This window comes from Sorex araneus, chromosome 3 (assembly GCF_027595985.1).
Source record: "Sorex araneus isolate mSorAra2 chromosome 3, mSorAra2.pri, whole genome shotgun sequence".
Lineage (NCBI taxonomy): Eukaryota > Metazoa > Chordata > Mammalia > Eulipotyphla > Soricidae > Sorex > Sorex araneus.
Genome location: NC_073304.1, coordinates 193799034 through 193813022, shown reverse-complemented (window position 1 = coordinate 193813022; position 13989 = coordinate 193799034). Strand labels below are relative to the sequence as shown.

The following is a 13989-nucleotide window of genomic DNA, read 5'->3' as shown; positions in this document are numbered from 1 at the left end:
TTGGTTAAGGGGAGAAATGATTAGAAGGCAGATTTTTGGCTACTGGCAAATACTTGGTCCAAAACACCTTGCCATAGGATGCTGGAGCCCATGGAAACAAGATAATCAGTGCCCATATTTCCCTCTTGGAAGAAAACAAACGACTGCCCGATCGAGGGACTGTTCTATTGAGGAATGTGGCTTGTACTTTGGATGATGCACCGTTTGTCCTGAACAAAGTGCTCTATAGGGATATGAAGGGTATCAGGTAAGAATATTTGTTGTTATTGTTTTTAGTTTTTTGTTTGGAGCCACACCCAGCAAAGCTCAGGGGTGACTTTTGGCTCTGCACTCAAGAATTACTCCTGGTGGTGCTTGGGGGGATCATATTGAATGCCAGATACTGAACCTGGGTTGGTCATATGCAAGGCAAATGCCCTACCCACTATACAATCTCTTTCACCCCAAAGTAAGAATTTCTTGAAGCTGGTTTTATCCTTCTAAGAAGTATTTTTCCTTTCTGAAGTAAATTAACACTGAAATCTTGTTGAGATTTTCCAGAGAGAAATGTGTCACATTACCAGTGCTTTACCATTTATTTCTCCTGATTGTTTCTAGAGCTTACTTCTAGGCATTGATGCACAAGGTAGGGATTCTGCTCAGCACTCTCTATTTAGTTATTTCTACTTGCTCTGTAAGTTATATGTCTTCTTAACTTAATTTATGTTCTATGTTTCTATCTAAGCTTGCTTTTGTTGTTTATTTTTTTTCAGTTCTCCTTTTAAGTCAGACTCTTCAAATTGGTCGTTTATTTTAGTCTAATTTGCTAGCATATAATGAAATGATCATGGACAAAGGACTGATGTAGTTTCCTGCAGGGTTTAATTCAAAGCCCCTCCTGTGCCTTTCTCCTGTTTTCATATTCCTATTTCTCAGCTTTACAGTTATCGATGAAGGAAAGCCAATACATGTCCCCCAAGTTCAGCACCATGGAAACATAATGTTTTGGAACCATTCCCGGAAGATGAATGATTGTAACGGGTCCTTCCTGGCTCTCCCTCTCCAAGATGCACATCTAAGGATCTTTGGGGTCATGGCTATTGACACCCTAAGAGATCCTCAGAAAATAAATATCTTTCTACATCATGAGATTAATTTCTATCAGGTAAGTAAAAGAAGAATTCTTAAAGAACAATGATAGATGAACTTGGTCTATATTTTAAAAAAATTATTAGGGGCTAGAGGGGCTGGAGCAATAGCACAGCGGGTAGAGTGTTTGCCTTGCACGCGGCCGACCTGGGTTCGATTCCCAGCATCCCATATGGTCCCCTGAGCACCGCCAGGGGTAATTCCTGAGTGAAGAGCCAGGAGTAACCCCTGTGCATCGCCGGGTGTGACCCAAAAACCAAAAATAAAAATTATTAGGGGTTAGAGCGATAGCACAGCAGGTAGGGCATTTGCCTTGCATGCGACCGACCCGGGTTCAATTCCCAGCATTCCGTATGTTCCCCTGAGCACCGCCAGGAATAATTCCTGAGTGCAAATCCAGGAGTAACCCCCATGCATCACCAGGTGTGACTCAAAAATAAATAAATAAAATTTATTCAAAATAAATAAGTAAATAGACAAAACACTTCTTCAGGAAATTCATATGGAACAATAAATTTTTAATTATAATAAAATTATTTATTATAAAATAAATAAATAAATATAAGTTATTAACTTCATAATTTCAGACACATACTGTTTCAGACACTGATTCAACATCAATCCCTTTTTTTTCTTTTTTTCTTCTTCTTTTTTTTAATTGAATCACCATGTGGAAAGTTACAAAGCTTTCAGGCTCAAGTCTTAGTTATACAATGCTCGAACACCCATCCCTTCACCAGTGCACATATTCCACCACCAAGAATCACAGTATACCTCCCCCCATCCCCCCACACCCCAACGCCGCCTGTGTAGCTGATAAATTTCACTTTACTTTCTCTTTACTTTGATTACATTCAATATTTCAACAAAAAACTCACTATTATTGTTTGGAGTTTCCCCTCCCAAAGTCAGACCTGCTGAAAAGGAAGCATTTGATAATTTGTTTTCCATTGCTGAGAATGAAGAGATATGAGGTCGTGCAGCCACAATAGTAGCCACACAGTTTTGGATTTCTGTATTTTAGTACTTTAGTAACTAAGTCGAGAGAAATTTCTGCCAGAAGTTGCATCATTGCAAGCTCGTACCTCTCTGCTACCTTATATTCCACATATGAGTGCAATCTTTCAATGTCTGTCTCTTTCTTTCTGACTATTTCACTCAACATGATACATTCCATGTTGATCTACTTATATGCAAATTTCATGACTTCATCTTTTCTAACAGCTGCATAGTATTCCATTGTGTAGATGTACCAAAGTTTTTTTAACCAGTCATCTGTTTTTAAGCACTCCAGTTTTTTCCAGATTTTGTCTATTGTAAACAGTGCTGCAATGAACATAGAAATGCAGATGTCATTTCTACTATACCTTTTTGCCTCTCTGGGATATATTCCCAGGAGTGGTATTGCTGGGTCAAATGGAAGCTCAATTTCTAATTTTTTGAGAATTCTCCATATTGTTTTCCAAAAGGGCTGAACCAGTAGGCATTCCCACCAGCAGTGAAGGAGAGTCCCTTTCTCCCCACATCCACTCCAACACCGGTTGCTTTGGGTTGTTTGGATGTGGGCCAGTCTCTGTGGTGTGAGATGATATTTCATTGTTTTGATCTGCACCTCCTTGATGATTAGTGATGTAGAGCATTTTCTCATATGCCTCTCAGCCATTCTGATTTCTTCTTTGGGAAAGTTTCTGTTCATTTCATCACCCCATGTTTTGATTGGGTCGGCAGTTTTCTTCTTGTGGAGTTCAACCAGTGCATTGTATATCTTTGATATCAACCCTTTATCAGATGGGTACTGGGTAAATATCCTTTCCCATTCTGTAGACTGTCTTTGTATTTTGGTCACTGTTTCTTTTGAGGTGCAGAAGCTTCTTAGTTTAAGATAGTCCCACTTATTTATCTCTGTTTTCACTTGCTTGGCCAGTGGCGTGTCAGCTTTAAAGATACCGTTGGCTTCAATGCTGTGGAGGGTTTTGTCGGCCTTGTGTTCAATGTACCTTAGGGATTCTGGTCTGATGTTGAGGTCTTTAATCCATTTTTATCTGACTTTTGTACATGGTGATAGGTGGAGATCTAAGCCTATTTTTTTGCATGTAGCTGTCCAGTTTTGCCAGCACAATTTGTTAAACATGCTTCTCTTGCTCCACTTCACATTTCTTGCTCCCTTATCAAAGATTAGGTGATCATATATTCGGGATTGTGTGTCAGAATATTCAACCCTGTTCCATTGGTCTGCGGCTCTGCCTTTGTTCCAGTACCATGCTGTTTTAATTACTACCGCTTTGTAGTAGAGTTTGAAGTTGGGGAGGTTGATTCCTTCCATTTTCTTTTTCCCAAGAATTGCTTTAGCTATTCGTGGGGGCTTATTGTTTTATACAAATTTCAGGAGTGCTTGCTCCATTTCTTTGAAGAATGTCAAGGGTATCCTTATAGGGATTGCATTGAGTTTGTACAATGCTTTGGGGAGTATTGCCATTTTGACTATATTAGTTCTTCCAATCCATGAGCAGGGAATATCTTTCCATTTCCTCGTGTCCTCTTTTATTTCCTGAAGTAGCATTTTGTAGTTTTCTTTATACAAGTCCTTTACCTCGTATAGTTAAGCTGATTCCGAGGTACTTTATCTTTTGAGGCACAACTGTGAAAGAGATTGCTTTTATGATGTCACTTTTTTCTCTCTCATTATTTGCGTATAGGAAAGCCATGGACGTTTGGATATTGAATTTATAGCCTGCAACTTTACTATACAAGTCTATTGTTTCTAGGAGTTTTTTGGTAGAGGATTTAGGATTCTCTAAACATAGTATCATATCATCTGCGAATAGTGAAAGCTTAATTTCTTCTTTTCTATCTGGATGCCCTTAATATCTTTTTCTTGCCTAATTGCTATTGCAAATGCTTCCAGTACTATATTTAATAGAAGTGGTGAGGGTGAGCATCTTTGTCTTGTTCCTGATCTTAGAGGAAATGCTCTTAGTTTTTCCCCAACAAAAATTCTTAAAAAAAAAAATGCTTACCTTTAGCATTGCTTACTCTAGTTTGATTCCTGACACCATATATGATCATTCAAACTCCACTAAGAGTGATCCCTGAGCATAGAAGTAATCCCTAAGCACCACCAGGTATGGTCCCCCAAACCGTAATAATAATCACTTTATCACTGTCATCCCATTGCTCATCGATTTGCTTGAGTGGGCACCAGTAATATCTCCATTGTGAGACTTGTTGTTACTGCTTTTGGCATATAGAATACGCCATGGGGAGTTTGCCAGGCTCTGCCGTGTGGGCAAGATACTCTTGGTAGCTTGCCGGGATTTCCGAGAGAGGGACGGAGGAATTGAATCCTGGTCGGCCGTGTGCAAGACAAGCACCCTACCCGCTGTGCTATTACTCTGGTCGATCATCATCATAATAATAATTTTTAAAATAAGACACTTGGGTTCTAATAGAAGGTGCATATGTTTTTTAAGAATTTGTTGGGGGAAAACGAATTTGTGGACCCTAGAGTTTTCTTTACAAGAAGACCACATGTGGGTTCTAAGGAAGCCCCACATATGTCTGCGGAACAAGCTCTCTTTATGTCTATAAGACTTAAGTTAGCATGTATGCAGGCCTGGAACCAAGCACATCCTCCACTGCTGATTTGATGACAGTTGTCATATAAAGATAGAAATATTAATATTGCAACACAGCAGGTCAACTTGCACACATGTCTTCAACACTGATTTTAGTTCTTGGCTTTTTTCCTCATTTCAGAGTTTATCTTACTGTGTCAGTATTTTCTGATGATAGCACATGTCACAGATTTCATTGGTAATTATCAAAAACAATTATGTGGGTCTTATGGTAGATTTCGCCTTGGATTTCTTGATGATCCTTCTTTCATAGTCAAAGCTCAACTCTACCTTTTGAGAGCTGATGAATAACTTGTAGGAAACAGATTCCCACTACTGTTATTCTATTCATTTTTATCACAATGCTTTTTTTATTTTTTTGACAAAAAAAGACAACACCTCAGCAGTGCTCAGGGTTTTCTACTAGTTCTGTGCTCTGGGATCACTCCTAGTAGTGCTCAAGGGGTCACATGTACAGCTGGGAATTGAAGTATTGTCAACCACATGCAAGGCAAGTGTCTTTCCCACCGTACTGTCACTCTGACCCTGATTTTGTTATTTTTAAAAAGGTGTAATTTAAACTTTTTGTCTCTACAGGGAGTTACCAATATCTTTAGTACTGCTTACCACTATGTCCACAGCCGGGAGCACATTCTGCATGTTGTGATCACTGGCATCGGATGGCTCTACAACATCACAACCAACATCACCTCCATCACTACATATTTCGTTGAGCCCAGTCCAGAGAAAGTAGGCAAGGATGGGCAGTGTTGGCCCACCCCAGAGTATTTCTTGGTGTTTATATCTTTAAAACTGCATCCAGTTTGCTTAGCAGTTCACTCTCCTAGTTCCCATGATTCCACCTCAAGATCCTTGGCGGGAATTGAAAGGACTCCTATCCAGCTGCCCAACGCACAGGGAAGAATTGATTTGTTCACGTAACCAGAACAAAGAATGGGCAGGAGTCAGGCTGGCTTCTGGGATAACCAGATCTGGGCTCTCAAAACCATCACAGCTCTCTTGTGTTCTTTCTTCCCAATTTTCAGGTTTATTTCCCTCTGTACTTCGGCTCATGATATTTTTCCCTACAGGCAAGCCAGATGCTTAATAACTAGAAAAGAATGTTTCTTTTCCCTTCTTATTTGGAAACCCCCCAAAGAAAACTCTTGTTGATCTATCTTGGTGTAAGCCTCCCTGGCCAAGGTGGGGAGTTCACAGTGACTGGAACAGCCTCAGGTTCCTAGGAATGAAGTGGGGAGGAATGAGGTACTGTTGTTTTAGAGGGACACATCACATCACTCCATTTTTTTTAAAGTTCCATATCTATCATGTGAAAATATTTTTTGAACTTTCACTTTGATTCTTTTTTAGGGGGATAGAGGCCTCCCAAGTGTGCTCAGGAATCCTAGAGGGCACTTCTAGAAATATTTGGTGAATTGGGTGCTGCTCAGTCCTGTGATTTTGGGGTTTCCAGAGCCACATCCAGTGGTGCCAGGGACCTCCATATTCAGCAGTGCACAGTGAATTTATAGTTCAGTGAGAGGGATTGCACCAGGTTGGGGTGCATAACATGCAACCTAACTCCTAGGACACCCCAGCCTGTTTTGTTTCTTTACACTTACTTGATTAACAATTTTTGGTGTTTGGGCTATACCCAGCAGTGTTCAGGGCTAACTCTTGACTCTGTGCTCAGGGATCACTCCTGGAGGTACTTGGGAACTATATACAATGTCAGGATCAAACCCAGACTTCTCACACACAGGCAAATGCCTTATCTGCTGTACTATCTCTCCGGTTTCTACAATTACTTTTAATGTTAGAATTTTGGGTTTGATGATAATGGATGAAACAGTGTCTTCCTTTCATGAGACCAACAGCTCTCTATGGCATTGTTTCTGTTTTTTGAATTAAGTTGGCATATGTGTTACTTTCCCATCTAATTTTGTGTGCTCCTACTGGAATTTCAGTATTGTGGAATTTGTAGGTGTCATATTTGGCATATGAGACCACCCATTCCCAAAACTTCAGGATCTGTAAAACTGAGCCAATGAGTTGACATGTTGCTGGCTAGGGGAAGTGTGAATGGCTGTTGAAATATGAGGGGTGGGGTGGGGGAGGCTACCTGCCCCACTCCGAGGAGACTCCAGAGTTCTCATCCTGGACATCTGAGTACCTGGAATTTTAGTTTTGTGTCTGCAGAGATTACTAGTGAAGTGGTAGAGGTGAGCCATTGGAATGGTGGGTCAGCAGTAGGGTGTAGGTGGGCTGTCAGGGCTTCAGCAGGCTGGGACTTGACCTAACCCCTCTTGGGGACACCCAGAGTTTTCAACTAGGAGGCCAGTGTGTCCATGAATTTTAACTGCTTGACTCTAATCTCCTTAGATATTTTTGTTATGACTCAGAAGAGCAGGGCTGGCAGGTAAATGGACATGGCAATGGCTGTGGGAGGTGGACTTTTCTGGGAAGTTTTAACTAGAAGCAATTATTGTATTACTGATTATTGCTAATACACTTGCTGAATTTATAGTTTATTGGGCTAAGTAAAATGACATGAAAAACTTCGTTTTCAGGCTTATTATTATTAAAGTCCCTTATTTTCTATATATGCTTCTAGACTAATCCTTCAATACTTCATAGTATAAAGTATTATACTTATATAAATAGTATAAGTGTCTGAAATAATATTTATGCTTCAACTTAAATAATATAAATAAGTATCTAAAGTATAATATGTATGCTTTATGTTTCATGTGCCAGTCATACTTCAATAAAGCTGTATGTGGTTTTGGGTTTTTTTGTTTTTGCTTTTGTACCACACCTGGTGATGCTCAGGGGTTACTCGTGGCTTTGCATTCAGGATTTACTCCTGGAGTTTCTCAGGGGACTGTATGGGATGCCGGAACTGAACCCAGGTCAACTTTGTGCAAGGCAAATGCCCTACTCATTGTACTATCACTCCACCCCCTGGGTCTTTTTTCAGAAGATATTTAAGGGCCAGGGAGAAAGCTAGTGGACCTCTGCATGCCAGAGGTCCAGATCACAATCCCAGCACTGTCAAAATCAACCCCCAAGCAGCAAGCTGGAAGTAGTCCCTGAGCACTGCCAGGGGTTCTACCCCTGGTGGACACTGCAAACAAGTGAACAAGGTATGTGACCCCTGGACTTCACAACAATGAGGACAATATAAAGTGATATTTAGAAAAAAGAAGAAGAAGCATAAAGGCCAGAGAGATAATACAGAGGGTAAGGCCCTTCCCTTGCATGTGGCTGACCTGAGTTTGATCCATGACACCTCATATTGTCCCCTTGAAGCCCACCTGGAGTCACCTCAGAGCACCACCAAAAGTGGCCCCAAAACTGTGTCATAAACAGTCAAGAAATAGAAGAAATTGAGAATTGGAGACAAAATGTTTGACAGAGTCACTGTAACCTGGGTAAGAACAGTACTGGTAAAGTGGCAAGGACAAAGATCACTATCCACATAGTGTGGAGTGTGATAATAATATGTGGAAACTTTGTTCTTTAATGATTCTAAATAAGTATAATATCAGTATAAAGCTGGAGGTCATATAAACTTTTCTGTTTCTCTTTATTTGTGCCCCAAAACCTTAATGGGAGTGTAAGGTACTATCATTCCTCTCTGTAATGAAATCTCCTTTTTTTCAAGAATGCAGACTATGTGCTACGCAATATGATGACAACAAGGAACGAAGGTCTAACAGATATCTACAAGAATCCTCCTACCATCTTCAGGAAGACATGTATCTTCAGGTATGAGAAGTGGCTATGTCTGTTTTATTTGACTCCCAAAACCCTAGCCCTCTACTCACCACCCCCCACCTCAGTTCTCGTGTGAGAGCAGATTTAAGCGACAGTTTCTGCCTCTTATTCATATACAATGACTCTCATTCTGATTGAAGATTTAAGTAAAAAAAGTCCTGTCTACGTAGGGTATATTAACTCCTTTCCCTTCAAGTTCTCTTAAAAATAGTTTTCCTGTTGGAGTGATAGTATAGCAGATAGGACACTTGCTTTGCATGTGGCTGACCTAGGTTTAATCCCCAGCATCACATTTAGTCCGCCAATGACTATCAGAAGTGATTCCTGTGCGCAGAGCACAGCAGGGTATGGTCCCCAAACCAAATAAAATAAACAACTTCCACTTATAATTTACATTAAAATTGCATTTTAGCATATTAATATTCTATTTCCTATGTTTTTCTTATAAACATGGAATTCAACAACTACCAACTGTGATTATGAATAACATACCCAGGGCTCAAGAGATAGTATAGAAAGGGTCAGAAATATGCCTGCAATGCCTGCAGCTGACCCAGGCTTAGTCCCTACAGTTCCCTGACCCCTTCCAGGAGTGATTTCTGAGCACAGAGCCAGGAGAAAGCTCGGGCACAGCTGGGCATGGCCCAATAACTGAAAATAAAAATAGAAAATTACGTCCACATCACTTCTCAGAGCTCATCGTCTCTATGTTAGTTAGCCTGTAAATATGAATTTTATATTTATAAAAGGTAGACTGGAACATAGTTGGGGAAGAGGTAGAGAATATTATTTTTTATTTTATTTATTTGTTTTGAAAAGTTCATATCTGGCTGTACTCAGGTTTTATTCCTGCCTCTGTGCTCAGGGATCACTCCTGGCAAGGCTTGGGGGACTATATGGGGTACCAGGCTGGCTGCATGCAAGGTAAGCATCCTTCTCATTATACTCTAGCCCTAAAATTTTTTTTTTAATTTATTTATTTTTAATTAGAGAATCACCGTGAGGGTACAGTTACAGATTTATACACTTTTGTGCTTATACTTCCCTCATACAAAGTTTGGAACCCATCCCTTCACCAGTGCCCGTTCTCCACCACCCGTAAACCCAGTGTCCCTCCCACCCTCCCCAATCCCATCTCCCCCCCACCCCACCCTGCCACTGTGGCAAGGCATTCCCTTCTGTTTTCTCTCTCTAATTAGCTGTTGTGGTTTGCAATAAAGGTGTTGAGTGGCCGCTGTGCTCAGTCTCTAGCCCTCATTCAGCCCGCAACTCCCTTCCCCCACATGGCCTTCGACTACAATGTAGTTGGTGATCGCTTCTCTGAGTTGACCTTTCCCCGGAACGTGAGGCCAGCCTCGAAGCCATGGAGTCAACCTCCTGGTACTTATTTCTACAGTTCTTGGGTGTTAGTCTCCCACTCTGTTATTCTATATACCATAGATGAGTGCAATCTTTCTATGTCTGTCTCTCTCCTTCTGACTCATTTCACTCAGCATGAAACTTTTCATGCCCATCCACTTGACTACAAAATTCTTGACCTCCTTTTTTCTAACAGCTGCATAGTATTCCATTGTATAGATGTACCAAAGTTTCCTCAACCAGTCATCCGTTCTGGGGCATTCGGGTTTTTTCCAGATTCTGGCTATTGTAAACAGTGCTGCGATGAACATACATGTGCAGATGTTGTTTCGATTGTACTTTTTTGCCTCTCTGGGATATATTCCCAGCAGTGGTATTGCTGGGTCAAATGGGAATTCAATATCTAATTTTTTGAGAGTCGTCCATATTGTTTTCCAGAAGTAGCCCTAAAAATTTTATTTTAAAAAACTTTAAACAAACGGGGCTGGAGAGATAGCACAGCTGGTAGGGCGTTTGCCTTGCACGCGGCCGACCCGGGTTCAAATCCCAGCATCCCATATGGTCCCCTGAGCACGGCCAGGGGTAATTCCTGAGTGCAGAGCCAGGAGTAACCCCTGTGCATCGCCAGGTGAGACCCAAAAAAGCAAAAAAAAAAAAAAAAACTTTAAACAAACTTGCTTCTGGGGATCAAAGCAAGGACCTCATAAGTGCTAAACATGCCCTCCAACTGACCTGTATCCCTTGCTCCCAGAATGTTGGATAAGCAACTCCATCTCAGGCCCGAACCCCTTAAGCTAGCAAACCCAGCACACTTCACATATTCAACCATAACTTGCTGGGAAACAGAATCAAAAGACAGATACTTTCAAGTAAGTGTCAGGTTAGATGGAGTCAGGGGTTGCTACTCTGGATTGCTAGCTAGAGAAGCCTCTCTGAGGTGAGTGAGCTGGGGGAGAAAGACCTGTGAGATCAAAGGGTGGAGTGGTGCAGGCAAATGAAAAAATAATATGGGCTGGTGTGGTTGAGGTATAGTAGGCACTGAAGAGAGGGATTCAGTGTATTTGGGTAGAGTGTGATAAACCGGCTGATGTCTTGTGTCTTTTTGCTTTCTTGGTTTTGATTTCAGAGATTTCCTGTTTAAGTGTGCAGATACTTCAGAAGTTATTTTGACCTCTGCTTGTGGAGAGACCCACATGGCAGTTCCACTACGTGAAATAAGAGGAGAGGTTTTGGGAGTCTTGGATTTTAACTTTGGCAAGAAAAAGATGTTGTGCTATCGAGAATTTAAAGATCTACAGAAAATGGTGAAGGTGATCCAAGCTGCCTGCAATGAAATACTGGGCGAATTATCTGGAGAGATAAAGAAAAAGTATATCTTAGGTATTGTAAATGCGTTAACTCTAGGTGCATGGGTTTAATCCATTTGGGGAGGTGACAATGCAATGAAGAATACATTTTCTAGAATGAGCGCTTTAAAATTATCTGTACCAGAGAGATAGTACAGGAAGTAAGGTTCTTATTTTGCATGCAGCCGACCTTGTTTTAATCCCTGGTACCACATATGGTACCCCAAAGCAAAAAGTAAATAAAAAAATAATAATTAAATTAAAAAATAAAATTATCAATATTATGCATAAGGAATTCTTCAGTCTTTAGATGATGCATATGGTATGTAAAAGAGGAGCAAATCACAGTTTCTGGGCTAGAGTCATATGGTTTTAGAACTGAACGGACTCATAAAGGAAAAGAAGAACTAGCATTTATTAAATTCACTGGTATGTATCAACTACTTTAAATATATTCCTCAAAAAAAGTTGGGTCACACTACTGGTGTTCTGTACTATCTCTCCCTCCCTAAAAAAACGAAGACTGTTTAAAACCTTAAAGTGAGGTCTTTATTCCTGAAGATTTTGACTATAGTGCACCCCGAAATTTATTTTTAAAGAAGTAATATATGTGTACTACCATTCTGCTATTCCAGCCATTGAGAGAAATGGAGAAGTCCAAAGGGCAGGAATTCTCTTCTTTCGCATCATGCTGCAAGAACTACAGGAAGGCCTCCAGACGGTCTCCTTCATGGATTTCTTGTCCCTGTTTCTCTCTCCTATGTCCCAGGAGATAGAAGCCCATGCAAAGCTAGTCCATAACATCCTAATGGCAATTCTCCTGTTCTTTCATCCTGATTTGGACACAGAAAGTTGGGAAAAGTGTAAACTGGTAAGTTTTTGTTTAATGTTCCTTTAATTGAAGAATAAACCATGCAAGTTGAAGTATATAAATCATAAGTGTACAAATCAAAGAGCACAGATGCAAGAACTTTTACAGAATAAACATTAAAAATCAGCATTCCATATTGAGAAATATCATTAGTATACCCCCCAAACTCCCCTATTGTGCCCTCTACCATTTCTCCCCTTCACCAACGTACCCAAATTCTAACTTCAAGGGTAGCCAAAATCCTGACTTCTGTGCAGAGATTGGTTTTGCCTATTTTAGAATGTATGTAAATAGAATTTTGCAAACTGGTGAACTGGGCCCTTTCCTTAAGCTTGCTAATAATCCTCTGATTTTTATTCTTTGTTCACAGCATGTTGACAAATATTTAGTTGAGAAAATTTGTGTCTTTGATCCAACTGCTGAGTATCAGAAAGTTAATTTACAGCTCATTGATGAATATATCAGAGGTAAATTTCCACTTAATCATGATCTAAATCTGTACTAGCAAAAAAAAACCAATTTCATTTCAGAATTTTTTATTAGAATAAAGCATGTGAGGGGCTGGAGAGATAGCACAGCGGGTAGGGCATTTGCCTTGCACGCGACCGACTCGGGTTCGATTCCCAGCATCCCATATGGTCCCTTGAGCACCGCCAGGAGTAATTCCTGAGTGCAAAGCCAGGTATAACCCCTGTGCAATGCCAGGTGTGACCAAAAAAAGCAAAAAAAAAAAAAGAAAGAAGAAGAAAAAAGCATGTGGGCTAGAGAGATAGAACAGCAGGTAGGGCTCTTGCCTTGCATGCAGCTGATCCAGGTTCAATCCCTGCATTCTATATGGTCCCCCAAGCACCATCAGGAGTGACTCCTGAGTGCAGGGCCAGGAGTAACCTTTAAGCATTATCAAGTGTGGCCCAAAATCTAAGAAAAAAGAATAAAACATGTGGTGTGTAAATTCAATGTTTGGATAAAAATAATTTTGATTTTAAGTCTTCTAAAAGGCACTGTCTCCAATTGATTGCATTCTCCTAATGACTATCTGAGCCACAGGTAGGATTCAGAAGCATATCCAGTTCCCACTCGTGGATTACATGTGTTTTCATTACAAAACAAAAGCAAGGGCCAGAGAAATAATATAGAGGGCAGTTTACTTGCCTTGCATGTGGCTGACCTGGGTTTGATCCCTAGCACAGCACTCCATATGGTCCCCCAAACACCCCCCGCCCCATGCTAGAGGTGATATCTGAATGCAGCACCTCCAGGATTCACTCCTGAGCATAGAATCATGAATGGCTCCTGAGAACTTTAGTAGATAGCCCTAAATCTGTCCTCTGCATCCAAAAACAAAAAGTCGCCTAAAATATAATTTAAAAAATCTGAGATAGTGAAGAAACCACTATGATAATGATAACTGGAAATAATCACTCTGGTAAAGAACTGCATGCTGAGAGTAGGTAAAGAGCCACATGCTGAAAAAAGGAACACACAGAATTACCTCTCATTACCTGTATTGCAAACCATAATGCCCAAAAAGAGAGAGAGAGAGAAAGAGAGAGAGAGAGAGAGAGAGAGAGAGAGAGAGAGAGAGGAAAAGTGCCTGCCATAGTGGCAGACTGGTGGGGGATGAAGGAGGTGGAGGGAAAGTGGGAACATGGGTGATGGGAATTGTAAGCTGGTGGAGAGATGGGTGTTGTGTGACTGAGACCTAGCCATGAACAGTTTGTAACTGTGTATTTCATGGTGATTCAATTAAAAAAAAAAAAAACTCCAACTAGCAAGGCCACAACAAAGGGCCAAAGGCAACACAATGAGAGAACTGATGCACAGAACTGAATTAGGGGGGTGTGGGGGTGGAGGGGAATGGGTTTCTTGGGAAGAAGCATTGGAATCCTTG

At 40.7% G+C, this 13989-nt stretch overlaps 1 protein-coding gene across 1 annotated transcript in view; it reads left to right on the top strand.

The window, feature by feature from the left end:
• Positions 1–13989, top strand: part of EFCAB5 (EF-hand calcium binding domain 5) — a 96834-nt gene that overhangs the window by 61031 nt on the left and 21814 nt on the right. Inside the window, 7 exon segments of the mRNA XM_055132217.1 lie at positions 78–247; positions 916–1144; positions 5340–5492; positions 8410–8513; positions 11008–11261; positions 11863–12098; positions 12469–12565. Coding sequence (XP_054988192.1) covers positions 78–247; positions 916–1144; positions 5340–5492; positions 8410–8513; positions 11008–11261; positions 11863–12098; positions 12469–12565 — 1243 coding nt within the window.